The sequence below is a fragment of the Manis pentadactyla genome, chromosome 14 (genome assembly GCF_030020395.1).
Source record: "Manis pentadactyla isolate mManPen7 chromosome 14, mManPen7.hap1, whole genome shotgun sequence".
Taxonomy (NCBI): domain Eukaryota; kingdom Metazoa; phylum Chordata; class Mammalia; order Pholidota; family Manidae; genus Manis; species Manis pentadactyla.
In genome coordinates, this window is record NC_080032.1 from 60,962,010 (window position 1) to 60,984,769 (window position 22,760).

General features: G+C 51.0%; 1 protein-coding gene across 1 annotated transcript in view; it reads left to right on the forward strand.

Annotated features, from left to right (window-relative positions):
* The window catches only part of TEAD4 (TEA domain transcription factor 4), a 75,554-nt gene extending 58,583 nt beyond the window's left edge, over positions 1-16,971 (forward strand). Inside the window, exons 11-13 of the mRNA XM_057491274.1 lie at positions 10,886-11,026; positions 11,804-11,956; positions 12,041-16,971. Of these exons, the coding sequence (XP_057347257.1) occupies positions 10,886-11,026; positions 11,804-11,956; positions 12,041-12,154 (408 nt within the window). The 3' untranslated portion in view covers positions 12,155-16,971. The remainder of the gene's footprint in view (positions 1-10,885; positions 11,027-11,803; positions 11,957-12,040) is intronic.
* The last annotated feature ends 5,789 nt before the right edge of the window (positions 16,972-22,760 follow it).

Sequence of the window (22,760 nt, forward strand, 5' to 3'; positions counted from 1 at the left end):
GAGGGGTAGGCAGAGAGCCAGCACAGACTCGTTGGATGCCAAGCCCTGAACTGGTTTCAGGGCCCGGAGCAGGGCAGCTGTTGGGCTGGACAGGGCTTGCAGAGTGGACTGGCGGGCTGGGACAGGTCACTGCAGATGCAGCACCCACACCCACCCAGCTTCCCAAACAGCTCAGCCTGCAGGCGTGGCCTGCACTGTCCTCCCCGACTCACCCCTGAATGAGTGCCGCGTCCTCTGAAACCTGGAGGCAAGGTGCCTGTGCTGGAAGCCTGCCTGGCAGGGGGGCCCAGTACACATGGGAAGGGATGCAGGGAAGAGGGTCAGACATGGGCAAATGAAGCCAGTGACAAGGAAGTGCAAGAAATCCTGGCTTGGTGCTGAGAGGAGGTGGGAGCCTTTGGGTAGTTTCAAAGCATCGGTGCTGGGCTGGAGGCTCTGCCCGTGCTCCTCTGCCAGCACCCTGTGGGTGCCCAGGAGACAGCCATGCTGAAGATGGAGCCTTTCAGTACCTCTTGCCCAGAGACCCTTTTATATGGTCACAGACCACTTTGATCTGAAAGCTTTACTTTTCCTAGAAATAGGCATATTCACACAAAAGTTTATATAAATTCCAGGTGGCTTACAGGCCCTTGCTGGGAAGTCCATGCCCAGTTCTGGTCCCCGTCAAGCCCATGGGCTGGCTCTCTCCAGCAAGACAGGTGCTGGGCCTGAGACTGGGACCCCTGATCTTTAAGATGCTCAGTTTCTACATTCTGTAAGACAGCTTGTCTGCAAGGAGGAGGGAAGCGTGCTCTGCGCCTCCAGGGATTATTAGGCAGAGCCTGGGGAGGCCCAAGGAAGTGAGCTCCAGTGGGGAAGGTCATGGTATGAGTGTCTGAGAGCAAATGATGGAACTTAAACTGGGAAGGTGAGTTAGACCCTGGAAGGAGGTCCTGATCATACTTAAGTCTGGGTTTTAATCTTTGCTGGGATAAAAAAGTAGGTAACATTTTCTTTTACTTTATCTAATTTTTAAATCAGTGTGTGTTCATAGATATTAATTAATCCCAAGAGGCTTATAATGAAAAGCATCAGATTTTTGCCTCCCTCCTCCCCAGCCCCAGTCCAGTCCCCAGAGGCAGTATAAATTTTTGCTGCTTATTCTGGGTTTTGTCTCCTTAGTTCAGAATCATAAGCTTATATTGCCGTACTTTGATGTCACGACTAAGACATTGTGTATTCCATAATAGTAGGAAGACCTGAGTCATATCACATCACTTGCCGTCTCATCATTACAGACTTTAATAAAAGCAACATGACATTTACATTTTTTGACAATGTAAATTGACCACCAGAGAACCAAGAATTATGCTTATTATGTGATGACATACTATGATTACATTTCATTTCTTGTACTTTTTTTCCTACAAATAAATTACTTTCTCACTTGCATATTTCTGAATAAATCTAATATTAAAAATTTATAAATTGCTCCATCATAACCACCATATAAAATTGAAAAAAAAAAAAAGGTTTTCCCCAGCTCCTCAAACCTATAAGTTGATTTATCAGTTCCCCCTTTCTCCTGGGGATCTTCTGCTCATTCTGAATGAGTTGTTCTCCAGACCTGCTCTGCCATTGTCATCCAGGAGCCTGCTTTTACTGCTCTCCTATGTATTGAATCTACAGTTTCCTAGAGCTCATGGTTCTCTCTGTTTTGGTGACCTCCCCTCTCCCCTTCTCATTTGGCTGGAACACATTCTCTAGTACCTTCCTAAGAAGAGATGCATGGTAGATAAATGTTCCAAGTCTTTGCCTGTTTGAATGTCATTTTTTTGTACTTGATGGATAGTTGGACTGGTATAGAATCTCGATCATAAATGGTTTACCCTAGACACGATTTTTAAGAATCATTTTTTAATGCAGTGCTTCACTTCCTTCTAACATAAGCAGTCTGATAGCATTCTGATTCTCTATCCTTGGTTATGTAACTTGTTGTGATTTTTTTTTGTGTCTGGAAGTTTTGCATTTCCTTCCCCTCCCTGAAGTTCTTATATTTCACTTTGGTGAGCTTTGAATATGTGTGTTCTGCTTTCTCTGAGCCAGGAACTTGGTAGGCACTTTTAATCATGTCTCTTAATTTGGGGAAATCTACTCTTCTTCTTTCCCTCTGTTTCCTCTGTTCTTTTCCAGGAACCCCTATTAGTCTGATGTTGGATCTCCTGGATTTATCCTCTATGGTTTTTACCATTTCTTTATTTTTCAACTAATTTTCTTGGAGATTTCCTTAACTTTATCTTCTAATTCTTCTGTGTGAGTCAAGAGTACATCTGAGTGTACATTACATAAAAACTACAGTAACCATAGGATACATAAATGTTTTTTTTCTTTCAAGTAAAGTACATCTGGAGGTAAGACTCTCCAGGGCTGGCCCAGCAGCTCCTTGAAGTCACCAGAGACCTTTTCCTTCTCTGTTGGTCATCCTCAGCACATGGCTTCTGTCCTCAAGGTCGTGGCCTCTGGGGTTCCAGGCATCATACATTCCAGCCATCAGAAAGGGGGAGGCCAACTTAGCTCCCTTTGTGTAGCCTTCCTGCAAGTCCCACACAACACTTAATTAGGTGTATGATTGCACCTGGCTGCAAAGGATCCAGGAAAATGTACTCTGTTGGTTGAATAAATTGCCGTTCTGAATAAATCAAGCTTCTGTGACGAGAGGCAATGGATGGGTCTTTTAGCTGCTGGTGTGCCATAGTTCAATTGATGGCATTTTTCTTTCTTAGTGGCTCAGAAAATCATGGTGCATCACACAGTTAATGGTGAATTAGATTAATGGAATATGGTGGCATTTTCTGCCCCTTCTATCAAATATTTAATTTTGACCTGACACTGTTTAGTCCTCTGTCTTGTCCTTTGACTGCATCCTGATCTTGTTTCATGGCTATGATTTTTCTGTTACCATTCTGGGGAGAGGAAGTGAGAATTATCTTTTAGGTTTTCTTCTGCTCCCTTCCTTGTCATTGTTTCCTTTTAGTCCTTTTTTCTGTCTGTTTTGGTCTTTGTCTTTCAAGTTGGAGGGTTTTCTCAAATGTCTATAATCCTTGGCTATGTTTTTGGTCCACATTTTTTTTAAGGACCATATAATTCACTTACCATATAATTTACCTACTTAAAGTGTACATTTCAATATGTTTTAGTGTATTCAGAATTGTGCAACCAATTTTAGAGTGTTTTCATCATCCCCTAAATAAACCCAACAACCGCCCTCCTCAGCCCCTACCACATACCCCCAGCCTTAGGCAACCATTAATCTCTTCCTATTCCTATAGCTTTGCCTGTTCTGGACATTTCATATCCATGGAATCACACAGTATGTGGTCTTTTGTGACTGACTTCTTTCACTTAGCGTGGTGTTTTGAAGGCTCAGCTTTAGGGTGGTGGGCGTCAGTACCTCACCACTTCTCAGGTGGTGGTCGTTATGGTTTTGATTTGCACTTCCCTGTTCCTACTGGGCATTCATATGTCTTCCTTGGAGAAATGTCTGTTCAGGGCCTTGGCCCACACAAATCGGGTTATCTGTCTTATTATTCAGTTCTGGGTTCTTCATGCATTATATATAGATGTCCCCTATCACGTATGTGATTTGTGGACATTCCCATTCTGTTGTCTGTCTTTTCACATCCTTGAGAGTGTCCTGTGAGGCACAAACGTTTTTCATTTTGATGAAGTCCAGTTCATCCTTTCTCTTGTTTGCACCATTTGTCCATACTTAACAGTGACTGGAAGCTCTGTGTCCAAGGTAGGACTTGTCACCTCGTCGGCATCCCTTTAAGGTGGTTGTTTTATTGAGGAAACTAATAAATGTCACTGTGTTTGCTAGACTTGTGTTTTTTTTTTTTTTCTTCTGAAATGGCTCAGTTTCTTCAGAGCAGGCTCCTTGAACTTGCCCCTGGCAGGGTCACTGGCAGTCTAGCCAAGGGGCAGGGGAGAGGCGAGGGACCCGACCATCCCTTAGGAGGCTTCCCTTAGTTCTCCTGTCTTGTCACCCTCCCCTGACATGCCCAGTGTCCCTGAAACTCGAGCCCTCCTGTTTAATCTTTGGAGATGGTCACCACTTTCTGAAGACGGTCCTCTCCTGAGGGGCTGGGGAGGTGGGCTGGAGGTCTGGCCCTGCCGTGCACAGCCTCCTGGTCAGCCCTGTGTCGTGTCCTGCGCCTTCCCCTCTTGTCCTTAGAGGCTCAGCCTCTTCTTGGGAACATCAGCTCGATTTTTGTCACCCCGTGGAGAGCACTCTCAGGCTGTAATTTTTTTCTTGCCCCCTTGGGCTCCACGGAATGCCTCCCGTCTCTGAGCAGCCCCCAGTCTCCTTGAATTCAGAGCCCTCTTGTCAGTTTGGTCTCCTCTGTTTTTTTCCGCCTCCGTGGTATAGTTCTACTCGGCTCTCCGGAAGGGGAATCGCGAAATTGCTTGGATGATTGGTCTCCCCTTTTAACCAGGTGTCCGGGAAAATGAACTCTGACCTGAGTTCACCTCTAATGGAAAGGGAGTCATTGTTAGGATGGCTGGAGGATCTAGAGGGAGAAAGTTCTGGATTGACTAGTAATGTCTGCCATGGGTGTAGCTGGGGAAGATAGTGGCATATTTCCTACATATTGGCCATTCCCTCTCCTTAGGTAATGAGACATCATTGAAGGTTTTTGAGCAAAGCATGACATGTACTTCATTGATAAATGAGCCATCCAGACTTGCAGGAGATGGGTCTGATGGAGGCCCAGCAGAGATGTCCGCCTCTTAGGCCAACAGCCAGAAAGGCTGGCTTTAGAGAGTGACGTGTGAGGCAGGATGTCCACCTCCTTTTTTTCAGGAAGGTCTTAAACCATCTCACTTCACTTTTTCTCTCCCTTCCAGCACTGGACATGGAAATCAGAACCAAGAGGCTTGGCTGCAGGCTGCCAGTTAGCATCGCCAGCAGGCAGCCCGCAGAGGCAGCTCCCATTTCCTGCTGTGTGTCAGGAGGCTCCTGACCTTCCCCTGGGGAAGCCTACACCCTCTCTGAGTGATCCTGCCTGGCAGCCCCCCAAATCTGTCCAAGCTTAGTCTCAGCTTGGGAAAAGGAGCTTGAGCGAGGTGATTCGTGGTGTTTTCCAGCACTGGTTCAGCTATCCTGAGGGTGCAGTTTAGGGTCAGAAGGGAGACCTGGTTGGCAAGAGGCATTTAGGGAACACTGCCCTGGAGGGGAGAGGTGGCATATTTCTGGCCCTTTCCATTAGCTCCTGCCTTTTAGTTGTTGATAATATTCTGTATTCTTCTAGTCACCATCTAGATGAGGACCATCTTAGGTCTCCTGTTTCATAAGGGGGGGAAACTGAGGCATGGAGTAAGCAAGGGCCTGGCTCTGAGATGCCCAGCCAGGGCGAGCCTCTCTCCTGTGACTGTTCCTCTGATAGCCACACTGTGAGGTGGGTCAGGGTGGTTGGTGGGAGATTGCACCACGCACTCGCTGTTCACTGTCCCATGTGTATTAGCACGTTTCATCCCTGCAGCATCCCCAAGAGGAGGTGTACTTGACAGCCTCATTCCACAGAGGGAAAACTGAGGCACAGAGAGGTAAAATGACTTACAAAGGTCACCCATTTCACAGTGGCAGAACCGGGATGCAGACCCATGCAGAATGGCTCGGGGGCAGGTGCCCAGAAGCACTACACTAAGCTGTCCTCCCTTGCAGAGTGGCTGGGGTGCCCTCTGTGTGGGGTCTTGGTACTCCTGTTGGAGAAGGCTCTGCATTGCCTGAATGGGCCCCCAGGTCCCCAGGATGGCAGGTAGGGGCAGCATGGGGACATTTGGGGTGCTGCTGAGTTAGGCCTTCGGGTTCTCTGGAGCCCAGACTGCCTTCCAAGAAAATGGGGAGGCTTGTCCTGCCTGTAGATCGAAGCTGGCAGGTGGGGAGGAGGAGCCAGAATGTCCTCCTGCAGCCCTGCTGTGCCCATGGCCTCCCCTTCCTTCCCACTCTATGCGGGTGGATGGGAGAAGTGGAGAAGGGAGGGGACGGTTGGTGCCGAGCGCATATGATCAGCAGGTTCCATGTGTGGCCTTTGTGCTCTGACCGTGTGCATGCACACGGCCTGTGCTTTGTGGACCCCTTGTCTTCCAGAAGCTCCTACTCCAAGTCGGAGAATCCAGAGCAGATCTCAGGGTCCTGGGGCAGTGACCACTGTCTGGGGAGTGTTGTGGGCCAGAAGCAGGGCTCCTGCAGGATGTTAAGGGAGAGTAAGGTGAGGCCCGAGCTGGATGTAGAGGCTCTAGTCTTGGTTCTGCCACTTGCGAGCTGTGTCCTGAGCAAATTGTGGCTTCTCTGGGTCCCTGTTTTTCCATCCAAAAAGCCAGCAGTTTGTTCTGAGGGTTTGCAAGGGGCTGTGTCTCTGAGGCCCCTGATGTGTGTGGAGTCAGCCAACAGTGAAGACAGGCCATGCTCCTGCCTTGTCCCTGTCCCTTGCCTGAGCCAGGGCCTTTCTGAAGGCCAGAGGCTTGAGCGGGCTGAGGACGGGCACAGTCAGAGGTGGGGCATGCTGCGGCCTGGGTACCTTGGCAGCCACCTGGTCCCTCCGGTGCTGAGGAGGCAGAGGCAGAGGAGAAGTTCAAATTTGTGATGTGCAGCAAAGAGTCTCCTTTGCAAACCATGCTACTTTTGGTCAACCACAGGGTCCCATGGGCAGCCCTGGTGTCCCCAGCCATCTGGAACCCTCTTCTCCTGTGCCCTGGCCTGGCCGTGCCCTGGCCTGCCATCAGCTGGTGTGACACTGGCCACAGACAGTTAGGAAGGGAAGCTGCACAGCTGGGAAACAGTGCTGCCTCCCCCACCCCCTGAACGCCTTCCTTTCTGTTCCTGCCCAGTGTTCTCAGTGCCTGCCCAGGGCCTGGAGCATGCATGGCGGTGTCGCTCAGAGCCCTCTTTGACTGGGAGGACTTTGCCGTCCCCACCTGTCCTCTTAGCCTCTCCCACTGAAAGGTACTGTTATGGTGGGACTGTGGTGGTAATTCACAGGTTCCCAGACTGCCAGGACAGATCATTTCCAGCTGGAAATGGCATCTGGCTACAGGAGGGGTTGACTGTGAGGCTGTGCTCCATCAATGGGAAGTTTGGGGTTTGGAGCAGGGACTGAGAAGCTGAAGTCCCTCTCTCTCCCCCAGAATATGTGAGGCCAGCAGAGACCACTTCTGTCTTGAGGTGGGTGGGGCAGGGGACCCCTGACCCTGCTGGCCGTTAACCAGTCCCCACCTTGAAGCTGCAGGGCAGGGCTGAGCTGACACGCGGAGGCAGGAGCAGGCCCCAGTCATCCTCGCATCCTGCCCTGCTGTTCCCTGTGCGGCCCTGACATTTCCCCCAGGCGCATACCAGCACAGGACAATGAAGCTGAGCCCCGCGGCCTCCACACCGGCTGGGCTGCCTGGGCTCATCTGTCAGTCACCCGATCCCCCGCACCTGCTCCAGGCTGGGCTGTGCCCACCCGCATGGCTATGAATAGGGAGGAGGGAGGGCAGCGGGGCATTCAGAGGGCAGGAGGACGAGGGGGCGCCTCTTGGGGTGACAGGGGTGCAGCGTCCCTCTCAGGCTGAGAAAGGGGAGAAGCAGAGCTTGTTTGGGGGAGGTGCTAGCTGGGCCAGAAGTGCCTGCAGAAGAGCTGAGGAGAGGGTGGGAGGCCGGGGATCAGAGGACAGGACTGGCGCCCGAGTGCGCCCTCCGAGTCACAGTGGCATCTGCGGGTCCGTGCAGCAGAGCCGCAGGGGCGGCTCCTGGGCAGATTCCGGGCAGATTTCAGATGATCTCTTGTAGGAGTTCTCTCTCTTCCTGCCTCTCTCTCTCCTTACCCTCCTCTATGTACCACTCAACCCTCAGCTCGTTCATTCCACTTGCTCTCCTCCTAGTATAAATTCCTTGAGAGCAGAGGCAACATCTGATCCGCCTGGGCCCCCCTCCCCTGGCCAGGCTGGGCTGAGGCAGGATTAGTGGATGACCCTGGGATTGGAGGGGCAGGTGAGGCCAGAGACCCAGTGTATTTGAGGTGGGGGCAGAGCTGGTGTTCAGAGGACTCCCAGGGAAGAGGAGATAGTAGGACCTTCCTTGTGGCCAAGAGACCTCTCTCCTTACCCAGGGGTGAGAGGTTGACAGCCGCATGCAGCCTTTATTGAAGGTTCCCCTGCCCTGGGCGGGTCCAAGCCCTATGAAGCACTTTGTTCTTGCTTCCAGGGGGCTTCCCATCTGGAAGGGGGCCAGGCCATCTGAACAGATTCTGCCAGCGCAGGGTGACCAGGGGCTGGCTGGATAGACAGCTGCAGGGATCCTGGGAGGAGCTGGGAGGGGTCGTGCCAGCCCTGCCTGAGCACAGCATTCTTGCAGGTGGCACATGAATAACCATCTCTTCTTGGATAGTTAGTGATTACTTTCATGTATACTAGAAAAAATAGAACCTCAGATTTCATGAGTATATTCCTTAAAATTGAGTTAAGATATAGAAATGAATGCATTTGAAAGAAACCTTTAGGAGTATGGTGGGGCATGTGGTAGGTGGCATTAATCAGAGGAGGTTGGCAGTGGCTAAAGCCTGAGAGGCATCACTTTTATGCTCTGGCCTCGCCCCCCAGCCAGCGCCACCCCCCACCCACCTCTCCATGTTCAGGTGCCTGCCCTTCCCAGGCGGCTGGGTTTCCTGCCAGCCTTTCTCAGGCATAGTCCATGCCTCTGCCCTGTGCTTCTAGCTGCAGCATATTTTGAGCACACAAACTGTCCCACAGGCCCTTTTAAGTCGGACAAACTTGGTGTCCCAGGAGGAGCATATGACTTAGTAGAGAAAATACGAGACAGAAAGCCAGATTTTGGTGCCCATTCACCTAGTACTTAACTGTAAGGCTGTGGGCCAGTCACAGCTGCAATTCATTCCCAGCCCACCGGAGGCCTGGCTAAGTCTGTTTAGGCAGATTCGGGTCCCTGAACCTGCCTTCTGCACCCCCACCACAGAGTGGGCAGCCCGAGGCCAGCCAGGGGTGGGATGGAGGTATTTACAACACTGCTGTTTATTTCAGAGGCTGAGTATTGATGTGAGTGTAGCATGATTTCTTTTTTCTCTCTTGCTAGTAGCATCATTAAAGCCATTGCAGAGCACAGTAAAACTTACACCATTCTATTTCAACATGAAAACAGCGTTTTTTTCCCTCATCATAGAAGTAACACATCATCATTCTGTTCCAGAACCAGATTTTCTTTTCCCCACTCAATAATATGTCGTAGTCAATTCACTGTGGAAAATTCAAGTCCTTCTCAACATTTTTTGTGGCTACATAACATTTCTATTGTGCCATTAGACATTCAACGCCCGCCTGCCTAAGCTAGGGAGCATTCTTGCTCTGAGAACCTTTCGCCAAAGGAAAGGAAAATAATGTCCGAGCGCCCTCTGGAGGCCAATAACGGAACTGCCTGGTGCCTGGCTTAGCGGTGCCAGAACCTTCCTAGAGTTCTGGTCTGGGGCTCTCCCCTACATTTATAGAGCTGTACTCTGGATCCAGCTTGGTAGTGATTTAGGACTAGTTGTGTGTGGGGGAGGAGAGACTTTGCCCTAAGAATAAGGCTTCTGTAGTCTGTGCACATCTTCTGAGTCTTCAATTGCTCTGTTAGCACCCCGGGCTCAGACAGGACGATTCAACATGGAGCCTGAGCTCTGGGGATGGGGACCCCAAGTGGCCTAGGGCTTCATAAATACAGTCTCGTCTTCATCGTCTCCGAGGCACTGGAGTCCTGTGCCTCCCTTCCTCTCCTGTGGCTGTTTGGGACAGTCACTGTAGCCTGAATTTCTGGGGCCTGTCACTGCCAGCTGCATGGCCTCGGACAAGGCCTATGGATGGGGAGCTTCACTGATCAAATTGATCAAATCCTCCCTGACCCCTCTCCCAGGGAACGGGTGTGAAAATCCTGGTTTGATTCCACCTTTTCTAAAAGGGAAATTTCAAATCAACTTCACATCCAGCAGGAGGTGTTCTAGGCTATGCTTTCAGTAGGGGCGGGAAGACAGGTTGTTTGGGGACTGTGGAGAAGCTGGTAGAGGGGACCAGGGGCTCGTGAGCCAGGCTGGGGAGTGAGACTCATGTTCTCTTGTAGCAAAGGGGCCGAGTGAGAGGGTTTTAACCACAGCGTGGTACAGTCAGACTTGTATTTTTGAAGAGAACTCTCAGAGCAGCTAGAATGAACCAAAGGGAAGACTAGTGTCAGGAGACTGGAGGCTGAACCAGAAATGTAAAGTAGCCAAGGGTGACAAGACTCAACAATGCCATCAAGATGGGCAAGAGGCCATCCCCCAGAGCATTGGCAGGGGCCGGTGACCTGCTGGACCAGAGGATGAGGAATAGTGGAGTCCCAGCCTCCCCTCCTACTCCCCCTGTTCTAGCCTTCCATTCTCGCTTTCTATCCTCCTGCTTTCTTCATCATCAAAATTGACTCTGGAAAGGATGTGATACATTAAGTTATACTAAAATAGAAATGACTGATATATTCAGGTGTTTGCAATTTAGTAAGGACAGAGCCTTAGACTGTAACACCTGAAGTCCTATAGATAAAATCTAGGGCCCTACCTGATGGATATGTTGCTACCTGAGTGAGCAGCTGTGGCCTGAAACTAATGCAGGACCCAGGATTTATTTTCCATTGTTTAGGCAACACACCCTGATTTTATACCAGGCCTGGATGTGTAGAAGGAGGAAACTTTCCAAGATCCTGTTGTCCAAGCTCTTTTTAAGCCCTCCAGTTGCTTCTTGGCCTTAGACCCTGGACTGTAGCCCCAGACGTCTCCTTGGCTCTGCCCCCAGTAGGCCCCTGCTGACTTATCTGTATGCTTCTTGTCCTCCCCATGTCTCCCTCCAGGCAGACCTCAACACCAATATCGAGGATGAAGGCAGCTCCTTCTATGGGGTCTCCAGCCAGTACGAGAGTCCTGAGAACATGATAATCACCTGCTCCACCAAGGTCTGCTCTTTCGGCAAGCAAGTGGTAGAGAAGGTGGAGGTAGGAGGCCATCTGGGGCACCTGTTAACGCTGGACCTTTCCACCAATTTGGGCTCATCTTCATCCCTGTCCTCATCTCTTTCCCCGTATTTGTCTGAATTCATGGAAGTCTTACCCTCCCAGTCTCTCGGTTATCAGTAACTCACCTCATGTCCACCACAACCATGTGCCGGGCTAGCACCCGGGAAGACAGTCCCCCATCCCACTGCTCAGCCCTGGCCACGCCGTCCATCACCTGGGAACTTTGGAAACACACTAGTGGCGACCCACTCCCCAGCACTTAACCCAGCCTCTAGGGAGGAATCTGGGTGATAGTGGCTTGTAAACAGCCTGCCAAGCTATTTATTTAAATCACACTTTTATTTTGAGATAATTGTGGATCCGTATGTGATCGTAATCCCATGGACGCCTCCCCCAGCTCCTCCAAAGGCAGCATCTTACACACCTAGAGCACACAGTTGTGGCACCAGGAAAGCAACATCAAAGCAACACAGCCGTCAAGTTCAGGGGTCCCCAGGCACTCTGTGCAGCCAGGGTTGGGCCGTCACTTTCTCCCAGTGCCCAGTGCTGCCCCTCTTCCATCTTTAAGCTCCCTTCTCTGATCCCCGGTTTCTGCCTGTCCCTGAGGGAGGAGGCAGGCTCTCTTCTCAACCAGGCCTCCTTCCTTTTCTTCCCACATAAGAGCCAGTGGGTCTCGGAGCTTCCCTGTGGACTTAGACCTGGGCTGCACATGGTCAAAAGAGATTCTAAGCCCCTGCTGTCCCCTGGGTCCTGCAGACAGAGTATGCCCGCTATGAGAATGGCCACTACTCATACCGCATCCACCGGTCTCCGCTCTGTGAGTACATGATCAACTTCATCCACAAGCTGAAGCACCTGCCAGAGAAGTATATGATGAACAGCGTGCTGGAGAACTTCACCATCCTGCAGGTGGCTGGCGGGAGCCGGTGGGTGGTAGGGCAGTGGCGGGCTTGCTTCTGGGGCTTTGACCATCCTCTTTTCCCTTACCTGCAGGTGGTCACCAACAGAGACACCCAGGAGACCTTGCTGTGCATTGCCTATGTCTTTGAGGTGTCAGCCAGTGAGCACGGGGCCCAGCACCACATCTACCGGCTGGTGAAAGAATAAGAGACACGGGGAGCAGGGAGGGGGGGAGACATCATGTGTGCAGGGACATGGGGAGGGGACCTGCAGGGACAGCCCCTGAAGGGCCACAGTTGCTGAGAGGTCGTGACCCTTCCTGCCCAGGAACAAACTGCCTGAACCTGCAGTGCCCGAGCCCAGATAAACGCGGGGTGTTGTGACTTTAGAGGGCCTGACTGGTGTGGGCCTCAGGAGGGACTGTGGGAGAAGGGGGCAGCCTGGGAAGCAGGCCAGAAGCAGCCCCAGACGCATCCCAGCAGTTCTGAAGCCAGTGCCCCGGTGGACTCAGCTGTCCATGTCGCCAGACGCTGAAGCATGAGGCGGATGGTCCCTGTGCTGCACTCTGCCGGCCATGCCGGGAGGCCCAAGGATGGGCACACAGGACCCCGTCCTGTGCGTGCCCATGCATGTGCCCACCTGGGCCCCTCCACAGCCATCGCCCCAGGACAGTCACGGGGAGGCCTGGCCCAGCCCAGGGTGCGGGTTTTAGTGAGGTGGTGGTAACAGTTGTAAGGTTGAAGGGCACATGGTCAGAGCTCTTTAAGCAACTTTCATCTGTCTCCAGTGGGCATGGATCTCAGGGCCACGCCGGCTGCTTGGGGCGACTGGTTCCAGGCCAGAGCAGCTCGAGATGGGGAGGGCAGGCGTGGCCGAGCTGAGCCAGCCTGCCGCTTTTCGGGGGTGAGGCTGGCGTCACGCAGTGTCATGAAGGCCGAGGAGGGCAGTCAAAGGCCTGTGGTGGACCCGTGGCCTCTGCGACCCCCAGCTGTGCCTTCTGTGAGTCTCAGCTCAGCCCGCCTGGAGCCGGGGCAGGCCTTCCACTGCTGCCCCAGATAGTCTGTGTTCCCTGGGGGTGGAGGAGAAGGGGGGTGGGACCCCCTCTGGGCCTCGAGGGGTCCCCTGGGTCATTGCTTCCGAGAACTGGCATGCACTCTAGGTTTCCGCAGGCCTGGCTTCAGCCCCACTGCTCCTGGCTGTCTAACCTTGGGCGAATTTGTCCACTTTTTGAGCCTTAGTGTCCTATCTCGCCTGGAAAGGGGGAAGGCAATGGCACCGACCTTGGGAGGCCTCTCAGGGAGGGGAGAGTCTGTGAAGTGCTGGGGCAACAGGCATAAACGACTTCCTGCCTTAGGGCTACCCTCCCGCAGGGCCACGCGGCCTGAGTCTTTGCTGCCACCTAGTGGCTTTCTGGTATCCCTGACGTGAGACAACTCCGGGAATCTGGGGTCAAGGGGAGCTGCAGGTTCACTGTGTGCCCAGCTCTGCAGGACATGTATGGGAATACAGAGAGGAAGATGGCACCTAGGAGGTGTTATGGAGTGGTGGTTAGGAGCAAGAGCTCTGGAGTCAGACTGCTGGGATTGGAATCCTGGTTCTCAGCTGCTGACTAGCTGTGTGACCTTGGGGCAAGTCACCTACTTTCACTGTGCCTCAGTTTCCCCATCTGTAAAATGGGTATGATAATAGTACCTACCTCGTATATGTAGAGTGCCTAGCCTAGTGCCGAGCACATCAGTGTGTTCAGTGAATATAAATTATTATGAAGAGAGGAGCTGGCCATCTAAGGAGTCAGGTTGGAAAACTCCTGAGTGAGGCTGGTGGGTCCTCGGAGTGGCTGGAATTCAGAGATGGGAGAGGGCAGGCTGTGGGAGATCCAGGGAGGGTGTCACAGTTGAGAGGCGGTCCGGTAAAGGGTGGGCAGCGTTCAGAGGAGCAGACAGGAAGAAGGCTGGCAGCGTTCGGATGGGGGGGAGAAGCCCACTGCCCCATGTGCACCATCCTCCACGGCCACACTCCTCTCTTCACCCCAGAGCAGCCTGAACCACACACTCTGGGCCCCTGCAAACCTCGTGCTGAGCTGCTCAGCTCCACTACCTGTGGAAATGGCTCTCACGGGATGTGCCGTGGAGACGGGGCATGGGGCCCCGGGTCCCCGGGCGGGTGGCATGTGCTCATGTGTGCAGGTGTGTTTGTATAAGGCTCCCCCAGCCCCCACCCCAGCATCACAGTCCTCGCCATCTCCCCTTGCCGTTCTCCCCTCCCCTATTCCTGGGGCTGGGCCTGTTTGGATGGGGGCTGCTCACGAAGCCTGCCCTTCTTGCTTGACTGAACCTTCAGACAAATGCTTCTGAAGGACGTGTGAGCCGCCCCCTGGCCATGGCTGGGATGCACACGTTCATGAGGTGATCTTGTGTTGCAGGTGGGAGGGAGTCAGTGCAGATCCTGCTGGGCCAGGTGTGGGCTGAGCTTTCCCTTCTCTTTATGAACTGACCTCAGAGGCCTAACGGAGAGTGACTTACCTACAGCATAAATTCCAGACTAGTCAGCCATGGAGAATGCAGACGGGATGTCCTCTCCCCCTGGTGTGCAGACTTGGAGGATGGGCAGGAGGCCTGGCCCAATCTGCCTCCTAACCCTCACCTGTGCTCTGAATTGTGTACCCTTCCCAGCACCTCCCCCTGCCTTTTGGCCTCTGTTTCACACGATCCGGCCAGCATCACCCACCCCGCTCTCCCTGGAAGGTGGTTGCCCATTCTCAAGGGCCGAGGCTAGTCACTCCTGCCCTCGTGTGGCAGAAGCATTTCCACCCATGATAGTTTGGAGCACCTGTTAACCTGGTGCCAGAACACAGGTGTCCTGTTGTCTCTTTTCATCCTCTCCTGCTAGGTTCTGTGCTCTCCCCATTTTACAGATGAGGAAAGTGGGGCACAGAGAGGGGAACTCACTTGCTTGGCATATCACTGCCTCTATTCATTCACTTCGCGGATACTTACTTAACTTCTGCTTTGTGCCGGGTGCTGGGAATGTATCGATGACCAAGACAGATGAGGCCCTTGGGGAGCTTACATTTTACTGAGGAAGAAAGAGTAAACAAGTGGGTAAACAGGCCATGCAGCCTGTGATATGTCAGGAAATGAGGGTGCAGAGGTTGAGGGTCACTGGGAAGCCTCCCTATACAGCCTGGGGAGGGCGAAAGAAGGCCTTCTTAGGAGAGGCAGGAGGGTGGCTGGCATGTCCCAGGCACAGAGAGGAGCGAGTGTCGGGAATAAGGAGAGATGAGCGGGGAGCTGTGGAGGCAGGCAGGGGCTCCTCCTGCCCAGCCAGCCGGACAGGTGGGGGCAGCCAGCCAGTGGGGGACAGCCGGCCAGGTGAGGGGCAGCCGGCCATCCAGCTCCCTCTGCAGGCCAACAGCCCCTCACTTGATAAGGACTGTGGATTTTATTCCATGTGAAGGGAGATCTTGGAAGTGTGTTAATCCAGGGAGTCTTTTTTATCTGATTTTAGAAAACTCTGGGATTGCCATGAACTGCAGAGAAGCACGTGTGACTGTCTGCTCAGCCTGTCTCTCCTCCCAGACTCACTGTCTGTGGGTGGAGGCTATGGATTTCCTGGTTCTGTAAACTGAACGTGGTGTTCTGGAACATAGCAGGTGCCCGGGAACCATTTGATGAATGAGTGCATGTGTACAAGGCAGTGCGATCCACACCATTTGGGCCTGGAAGGTGAGAGGGGTCCCTGAGCCCCTTGCCCTTCTGTCACCACATAGGGCCAGCAGCCACATTGTTGAGATGGGGACGTGGGAACGGACCGCCTATCCCATGGAGTCTGATGTTGACTGAGCACACTGTGCCCAGGGGCCACCAGAGACATCCCATAGGGTGGGATGACTTCCTAATGAGAGAGAAACCCACCAGAAGGGACTTGGGGTGTGTGCCTGCTTATGTGCATGCGTATGCAGACACAGGCTCTGCCCTTTCAGGACTGAAGCTGGTGGCGTGAGGACCAAGGGGCAGCCAAGGGGCTTCCTGGCTCAGGCCCCCACATTTGGGGTGCTTGGTCCAGCACTCGCTCCCTCTCCCCAGTGGGCAGGTTCAGAGGACAGTGGGCTGTGTAGTGACTGGAGCTGAAGGGCGGGCATCCCTTGTGAGCAGTGGTGTGGCAGCAGGGAGCCCCTGACACCTGGCAGGGCTGGGCCAGGTTCAGGCTCACCTGAGCCACACTGCACAGAGCAGGGAGGTGAGGGACAGCGGCAGTGCATTTGGTTTTACCTCAGGGACAGTGACACCAGTGGTCACTGTTTGACCCCTTCTTTATCCATATGTGAGCTCCCAGAATGCAAACGAAAAGCTTTTCCCCAAAGAGTTAAATCTACATCAGTTGGTCTTAAGGACTTCAACCCTGGAGTGGGGCTGATCGAGGGCTGAACTGGCTTCTTACAAGTGTGGTCTTGGGCAAATGACTTAGCCTTCGTGGCCGCATCTGTGAAGTGGGGATAATGGGGCTTCGACTTCCAGCTGCTGTTGGAAGGAAGGAGGGTGGCTGTGAGCATGAAGGGGGGTGCCGGACTGGGCTCCCGGTGCGCCCTCAGAGAGCTGGGCAGCTGGGCGTGTAAAGCCTGCCCTGACCCAGCTCTCCCACCCCCAGAACACACGCACTTGACTTTCATCCTCACCCCTTATCAGAAATGGAAGGAAGTTCCTAACTGGGAAAATAATTCTGTGGCCTATGTGGGTGAGACAGAGTCCCCAGGGAAGGTTTGAAAGGGAGGACTGGACGAATGGTGGGTGAAGCCACTCTGAACAAGAAACGTCGGAATTTGGTTTTTGTTTACTTCCTGAGAAAGGTCAGGGAGAGGTTTGGTCCAGTACCTTTTCGGAAGGCTGGAGCCCGCTGGTGGAAATGGCAAAGGGTCTTTTTAAGCTCATGGATGTCTAATATTCAAGTTTAAGTTTTTGTATTTTTGCTATGTAAACCCCCTTTGTCTCTCCAAATCTTCAGTAAAGTCAGCTACCTACACACAGGCCCTTGTGAGTCATTTCTTTTTACAGAAATAAAAGCATCTCATCTGTCAATAGAGCAGAAAAACTGCAAACTGGAGCCATGGAAAGAGCCAGGCCAGCGGGAGCCGGAGCTCAGAGCCGCCGAGAGCTGCCCGCCCAGCCAGCCCAGGCCCCTGCGGGAACAGGAAGCCCTTGAGTTGCCGGCAAACACAAGGTCAAGTCCCAGACCGTGACACTGGGCCATCAGAGAACAAGTCCTTGGCTGCATCTGGGTTACATAAATTCCTTACCACCTCCTAAGTGGGGCGGTTCTGACACCAGGTTCCGTGAGCACTGCTGTATTTTAAAAACATAGCATTAGGGACTTAATAGAAACAAACGGTCACAAAAACCATTGGATTTGAAAAGCAGTCAGGTCAAGAGATCCAGGCACTGGTGGGATGCGGTCTCTCACTTGGCATCATAGGAAGTTGATTTCAGCCCTTGACCTAGGAGTGAGCGGGCCCACAGGACTGGCTTGCTAACCAGAATGACCTTATTGATCAGCCCCTTGATTAATTCGCATCGGGCAGGGCGGCTGCCAGGTCATGGGGTACACATCTGCTTGTCAGCACCTCCTTTCTCCCCCTGGGAAGAAAGAAATCGATCACTGGCGGTCGGTGGCTTCTGCATATGTTCAAACAGGGTGTTGGGTGAGCTTAAAGGACTGTATGCCATCGATGTGGCAGCACAGGCTGGTGCCCTGTGCCCACTTGGGGAGTTCTCCCAAGGAATCCTATGTTCTGGACATTGGTGAGGGATGGCTTCTTCTTTGGCACCACAAGTCCCATGACATCATGCTGAAAAGCTGCAATGCTTGTGAATATCCCATCCAGTCCGCAAACACTACCGAACCCTGACCCGCATTAGCTGTCGCACTGCATTCGTTCTGCCTGGTTTCAGGGTCTGAGGGACATAATCTGAAGCCCTGTTTACCTGAAGCAAATACTCCCCACTTCTGTCCCTGTCTACCTCAACAGGGCCTGTGGTCACAGTCTCAGTCCAAGGCTGGACCAGCAGCCTGACGCCATTCCCTCATCTTTAGGTCTGGGAGTGTGGAGGCCAGGTGGCCTTTGTGTATTTTCTGTGGCCCAGGTTTGTGGGGCACCCTGGGCACCATAGACAGGCTTGCAGTTTGGGATGGAGGAACAGAAGGAAAGGGAAAGGAGCCAGCAAACAGGGAAAGGGTGAGAGAAGAGCAGGGCTGGGAGTGCCATCACTAGCATCCGAGGCTGGTCGTCCCGGGCACTGCTGGCAGCGATTCGGGGTGTGGGTGGCTGGTATGGCTCAGCCGTCATGCTGACACACAGCAAACATGTACTGAGCACATACTGTTTGCCAAGCAGTGTTCTCGATGCTGAGGGGCTGGGAAAAAGGATGAATTCTTTGCTCTTACGGACTTGCCATTCTAGTGGGGGAGGCTGATAAGAAGCAGCAAGAAAAGAACAGGAAGCAATTAGAGCTTTGATGAAAATAAAACGGGATAAAGTATGAGAACAGGGTTTGGCCATATCCAACCCACCCAATGACTCCCACTTTTTGGATAGCCTGGTAGCTAAGAATGGTTTCTACATTTTTAACTGGCTGACAAAAAAAAATCGAAAGGAGACAAACACTTGTGACCTCTGAAAATGATCTGCCATTCCATTTCAGGGTCCAAAAGTGCAGTCTTCCTGGAGCAGAGCCTCCATTGCTGGGGCCTGCTGTTGATAGCTGCTTGCCTGCTGCGGCGTGGTGCTGAGTGGTGGCTGGGCTCTGACCACGGGCCGGTGTGAAGGGCCTGGCTGCTCTGCCCACCTGTGGGGCTCCTGTTAGGAAGTAGATTTCTTTAAGGTGTTTCTTCCTAGCCAGGTCAGGTTCCGTGGGAAGGGCTCCTCCAGTTCCTTGTGAGGGAGAACTGGCCCCAGCATCCTGCCAACCACATGGGAGAAAAGTGCCGGGGGTGTCTCAGCATTCAGAATGGACGCCTTCATCACCCCCCATTCTCTGCACAGTACTCTGTTTCCAGCTGGGCCTCATGCCCCTAGCCCAGTGACACCCCCTGTTGCCCTCTCCCAGGGGAAGAACCCCCAGCTTCTGCCTGAATGGAGGAAGCATCCCCAGCTGCATGGGGTTGAGAAGAGGACTTGGGGGATCATGTGGAACAGAATTTGGGCAATCTGGCACCTCCATTTCCAGAAACACGTGGTGCCATCAATTCTTGGCTTCTGGGAGTTTTGTGGCATCACTGATTGTGTTCTGTTTTGGCTTTCTCTGGGTTAGGATTCCACTTTCTTGGGCTGACTGAATCAATTGGCACCCACCTTCCTGTTTTCCAGCTTCCGAATTTCTGTCACTGTTATTTCCTCTACAGTGCTGTCTGTCTGTTAGGGTTCATACCGTTAATGGAATCCCTTCATGGTCATCTGGGAAGGGTTTGCATCCCACCGCTTTTGTCCTGATTGACTTCTTCAAAATACCACTCTGACTTGTGTGAAGATGGGCAGTAGGAAGCAGGAGTGAAAGCAGGGACCTCCCTTCCCCCCACAACCCGACCCAATTAAGTTACTGCGAAGGTCCAGGCAAGAGATGATGGTAGTGGGGGAATGAAGGAAAGTGAGTGACCTAGAGATAGGTTTCAGAGATAGTCAGCATGACTTCCTGATGGCTTGGGTGTAGGGAGTGTGCGGAAGTGAGGAGTCAAGATTAACTCTTAATTTCCCTGGTTTAAGTCACTGGTGCCATTTACTATGATGGGAAAACTCGGGGAGGAGCAAGATTGTGGGTGGGGGTCAAGGATTAAGGTTGAGATGCCTGTTAGACTTTCCAGTGGTGGTGTCAAGTGGCAGCTGCTTACATGCTTCTGGAATTAAGGGGAGAGGTCAGGGCTGGCCTTAGCATTCACTGGCACCCAGATTGGCATTCAGATCCTTGAGACTAGATGAGATTACTTAGGAGGAGAGTATGGACAGAGAAGAAAGAGGTGTCCCCAGGACTGTCCTGAGTCATTCCAACATTGAAGGAAGAGAGGAGGAGAAAGCTGGGAGGATGCGGTTTTCTTCTCAGTAGTAAAGAGAAGAATTTCCTTGGCAAGTGGGGAAATGCTCCTCAGGTAGATGAAGATGAGGATAGAGAAATGATCCTTTGTAGCAGAGACAACCTAGCAGCCCTTTCTCCCTAGGTAATAGGACCCCTCCATTTTTAGCTAGGCACACAACTGCTCAGAATGAAACTCTTATTTTCTAGTCACCCTTGCGCCTAGATGTGACCGTGACTCAGGTTGGCCAGTGGAGGTAAGCAGAACTGCAGTGTCCGAAAGTGTCCTAAGAGGGAGAATGCATGCTTTTCTGCAGTCTTTTCAGTTGACTGGATTGTGATGTAATGGCTTGATTACTACAGCCATTTTGGACCATGAGATGACCTTAGGAATGGAGGTTACCCACTATAAACAGTAAGATTAAAGATCCTGGGTCTTTTATACTCTGGGGCACCGTAACAGCTCAGAAAGATGTGAGAGAGAAATAACTTATCTTCTCTAAGTCACTTTTAATATTTTTTTGTAGTTAGCAGCCAAACTTAATTCTAACTGATATATCACTGGATCTGGCAACAAACATAGGCATGGGGGTTGAACCATGAACAGCTATGACAACAGTAATAACAGTTCCACTCCTGATTCCATAAATCACTTTCAGTTTACAGAACACTTTCAAATCCACTGCCTTTCTTTTTTTTTTTATTTAATTTTTTATTAAGGTATGATTGATATACACTCTTATGAAGGTTTCACATGAAAAAACAATGTGGTTACTACATCTACCCATATTATCAAGTCCCCACCCGTACCCCAATGCAGTCACTGTCCATCAGTGCAGCAAGATGCCAGAGATCCTCTACATCCCTTCTCTGTGCTACACTGTTCTCCCCATGATCCCCCACACCATGTGTACTAAACATAATACCCCTCAATCCCCTTCTCCCTCCCGCCCCACCCACCCTCCCACACCCCTCCCCTTTGGTAACCACTAGTCCCTTCTTGGAGTCTGTGAGTCTGCTGCTATTTTGTTCCTTCAGTTTTGCTTCATTGTTACACTCCACAAATGAGGGAAATCATTTGGTATTTGTCTTTCTCTGCCTGGCTTATATCATTGAGCATAATGTCCTCCAGCTCCATCCATGTTGTTGCAAATGATCAGATTTGTTTCTTCTTATGGCTGACTAGTATTCCATTGTGTATTCTTTATCCATTCATCTACTGATGGACTCTTAGGTTGCTTCAATATCTTGGCTATTATAAAAAGTGCTGTGATAAACATAGGGGTGCATATGTCTTTTGAATCTGAGAACTTGTATTCTTTGGGTAAATTCCAAGGAGTGGGATTCCGGGGTCAAATGGTATTTCTATTTTTAGTTTCTTGAGGAACCTCCATATTGCTTTCCACAATGGTTGAACTAGCTTACATTCCCACCAGCAGTGTAGGGGGGTTCCCCTTTCTCGGCATCCTTGCCAGCATTTGTTGTTCTTAGTCTTTTCGATGCTGGCCATCCTTACTGGTGTGAGGTGATATCTCATTGTGGTTTTAATTTGTATTTCCCTGATGATTAGTGATGTGGAGGATCTTTTCAATGTGTCTGTTGGCCATCTGAATTTCTTCTTTGGAGAACTGTCTCTTCATATGCTCTGCGCATTTCTTAATTGGGTTACTTGCTTTTTGGGTGTTGAAGTGTGTAAGTTCTTTATATATTTTGGATGTTAACCCCTTGTCGGATATGTCATTTACAAATATATTGTCCCATACTGTAGGATGCCTTTTTGTTCTGTTGATGGTGTCCTTTGCCGTACAGAAACTTTTTAGTTTGATGTAGTCCCATGAGTTCATTTTTGCTTTTGTTTCCCTTGCTTGAGGAGATGCATTCAGGAAGAAGTTGCTCATGCTTATATTCAGGAGATGTTTGCCTATGTTGTCTTCTAAGAGTTTTATGGTTTCATGGCTTACATTCAAGTCTTTAATCCATTTTGAGTTTACTTTTGTGTATGGGGTTAAACAATAATCCAGTTTCATTCTCTTGCATGTAGCTGTCCAGTTTTGCCAACACCAGCTGTTGAAGAGGCTGTCATTTCCCCATTGTATATCCATGGCTCCTTTATCGTATATTAATTGACCATGTATACTTGAGTTTATATCTGGGCTCTCTAGTCTTTTCCATTGTTCTATGGGTCTGTTCTTGTGCCAGTACCAATTTCTCTTGATATCTGTGGATTTGTAGTAGAGCTTGAAGTTGGGGGGCATACTCCCTCCTGCTTTATTCTTCCTTCTCAGGATTGCTTTGGCTATTTGAGGTCTTTTGTAGTTCCATATGAATTTTAGAATTATTTTCTCCAGTTCATTGAAGAATGCTGTTGCTATTTTGATAGCAATTGTATTGAATATGTAGATTGCTTTAGGCAGGATGGCCATTTTGACAATATTAATTCTTCCTATCCATGAGCACAGGATGTGTTTCCATTTATTGGTATCTTCTTTTAATTTCTCTCATGAGTGTCTTGTAGTTTTCAGGGTATAGGTCTTTTACTTCCTTGGTTAGGTTTATTCCTAGGTATTTTATTCTTTTTGATGCAATTGGGAATGGAATTGTTTTCCTGATTTCTCTCTCTGCTAGTTCATTGTTAGTGTATAGGAATGCCACAGATTTCTGTGTATTAATTTTGTATCCTGCAACTTTACTGAAGTCAGATCTTAGATCTAGTAGTTTTGGAGTGGATTCTTTAGGTTTTTTTAATGTACAATATC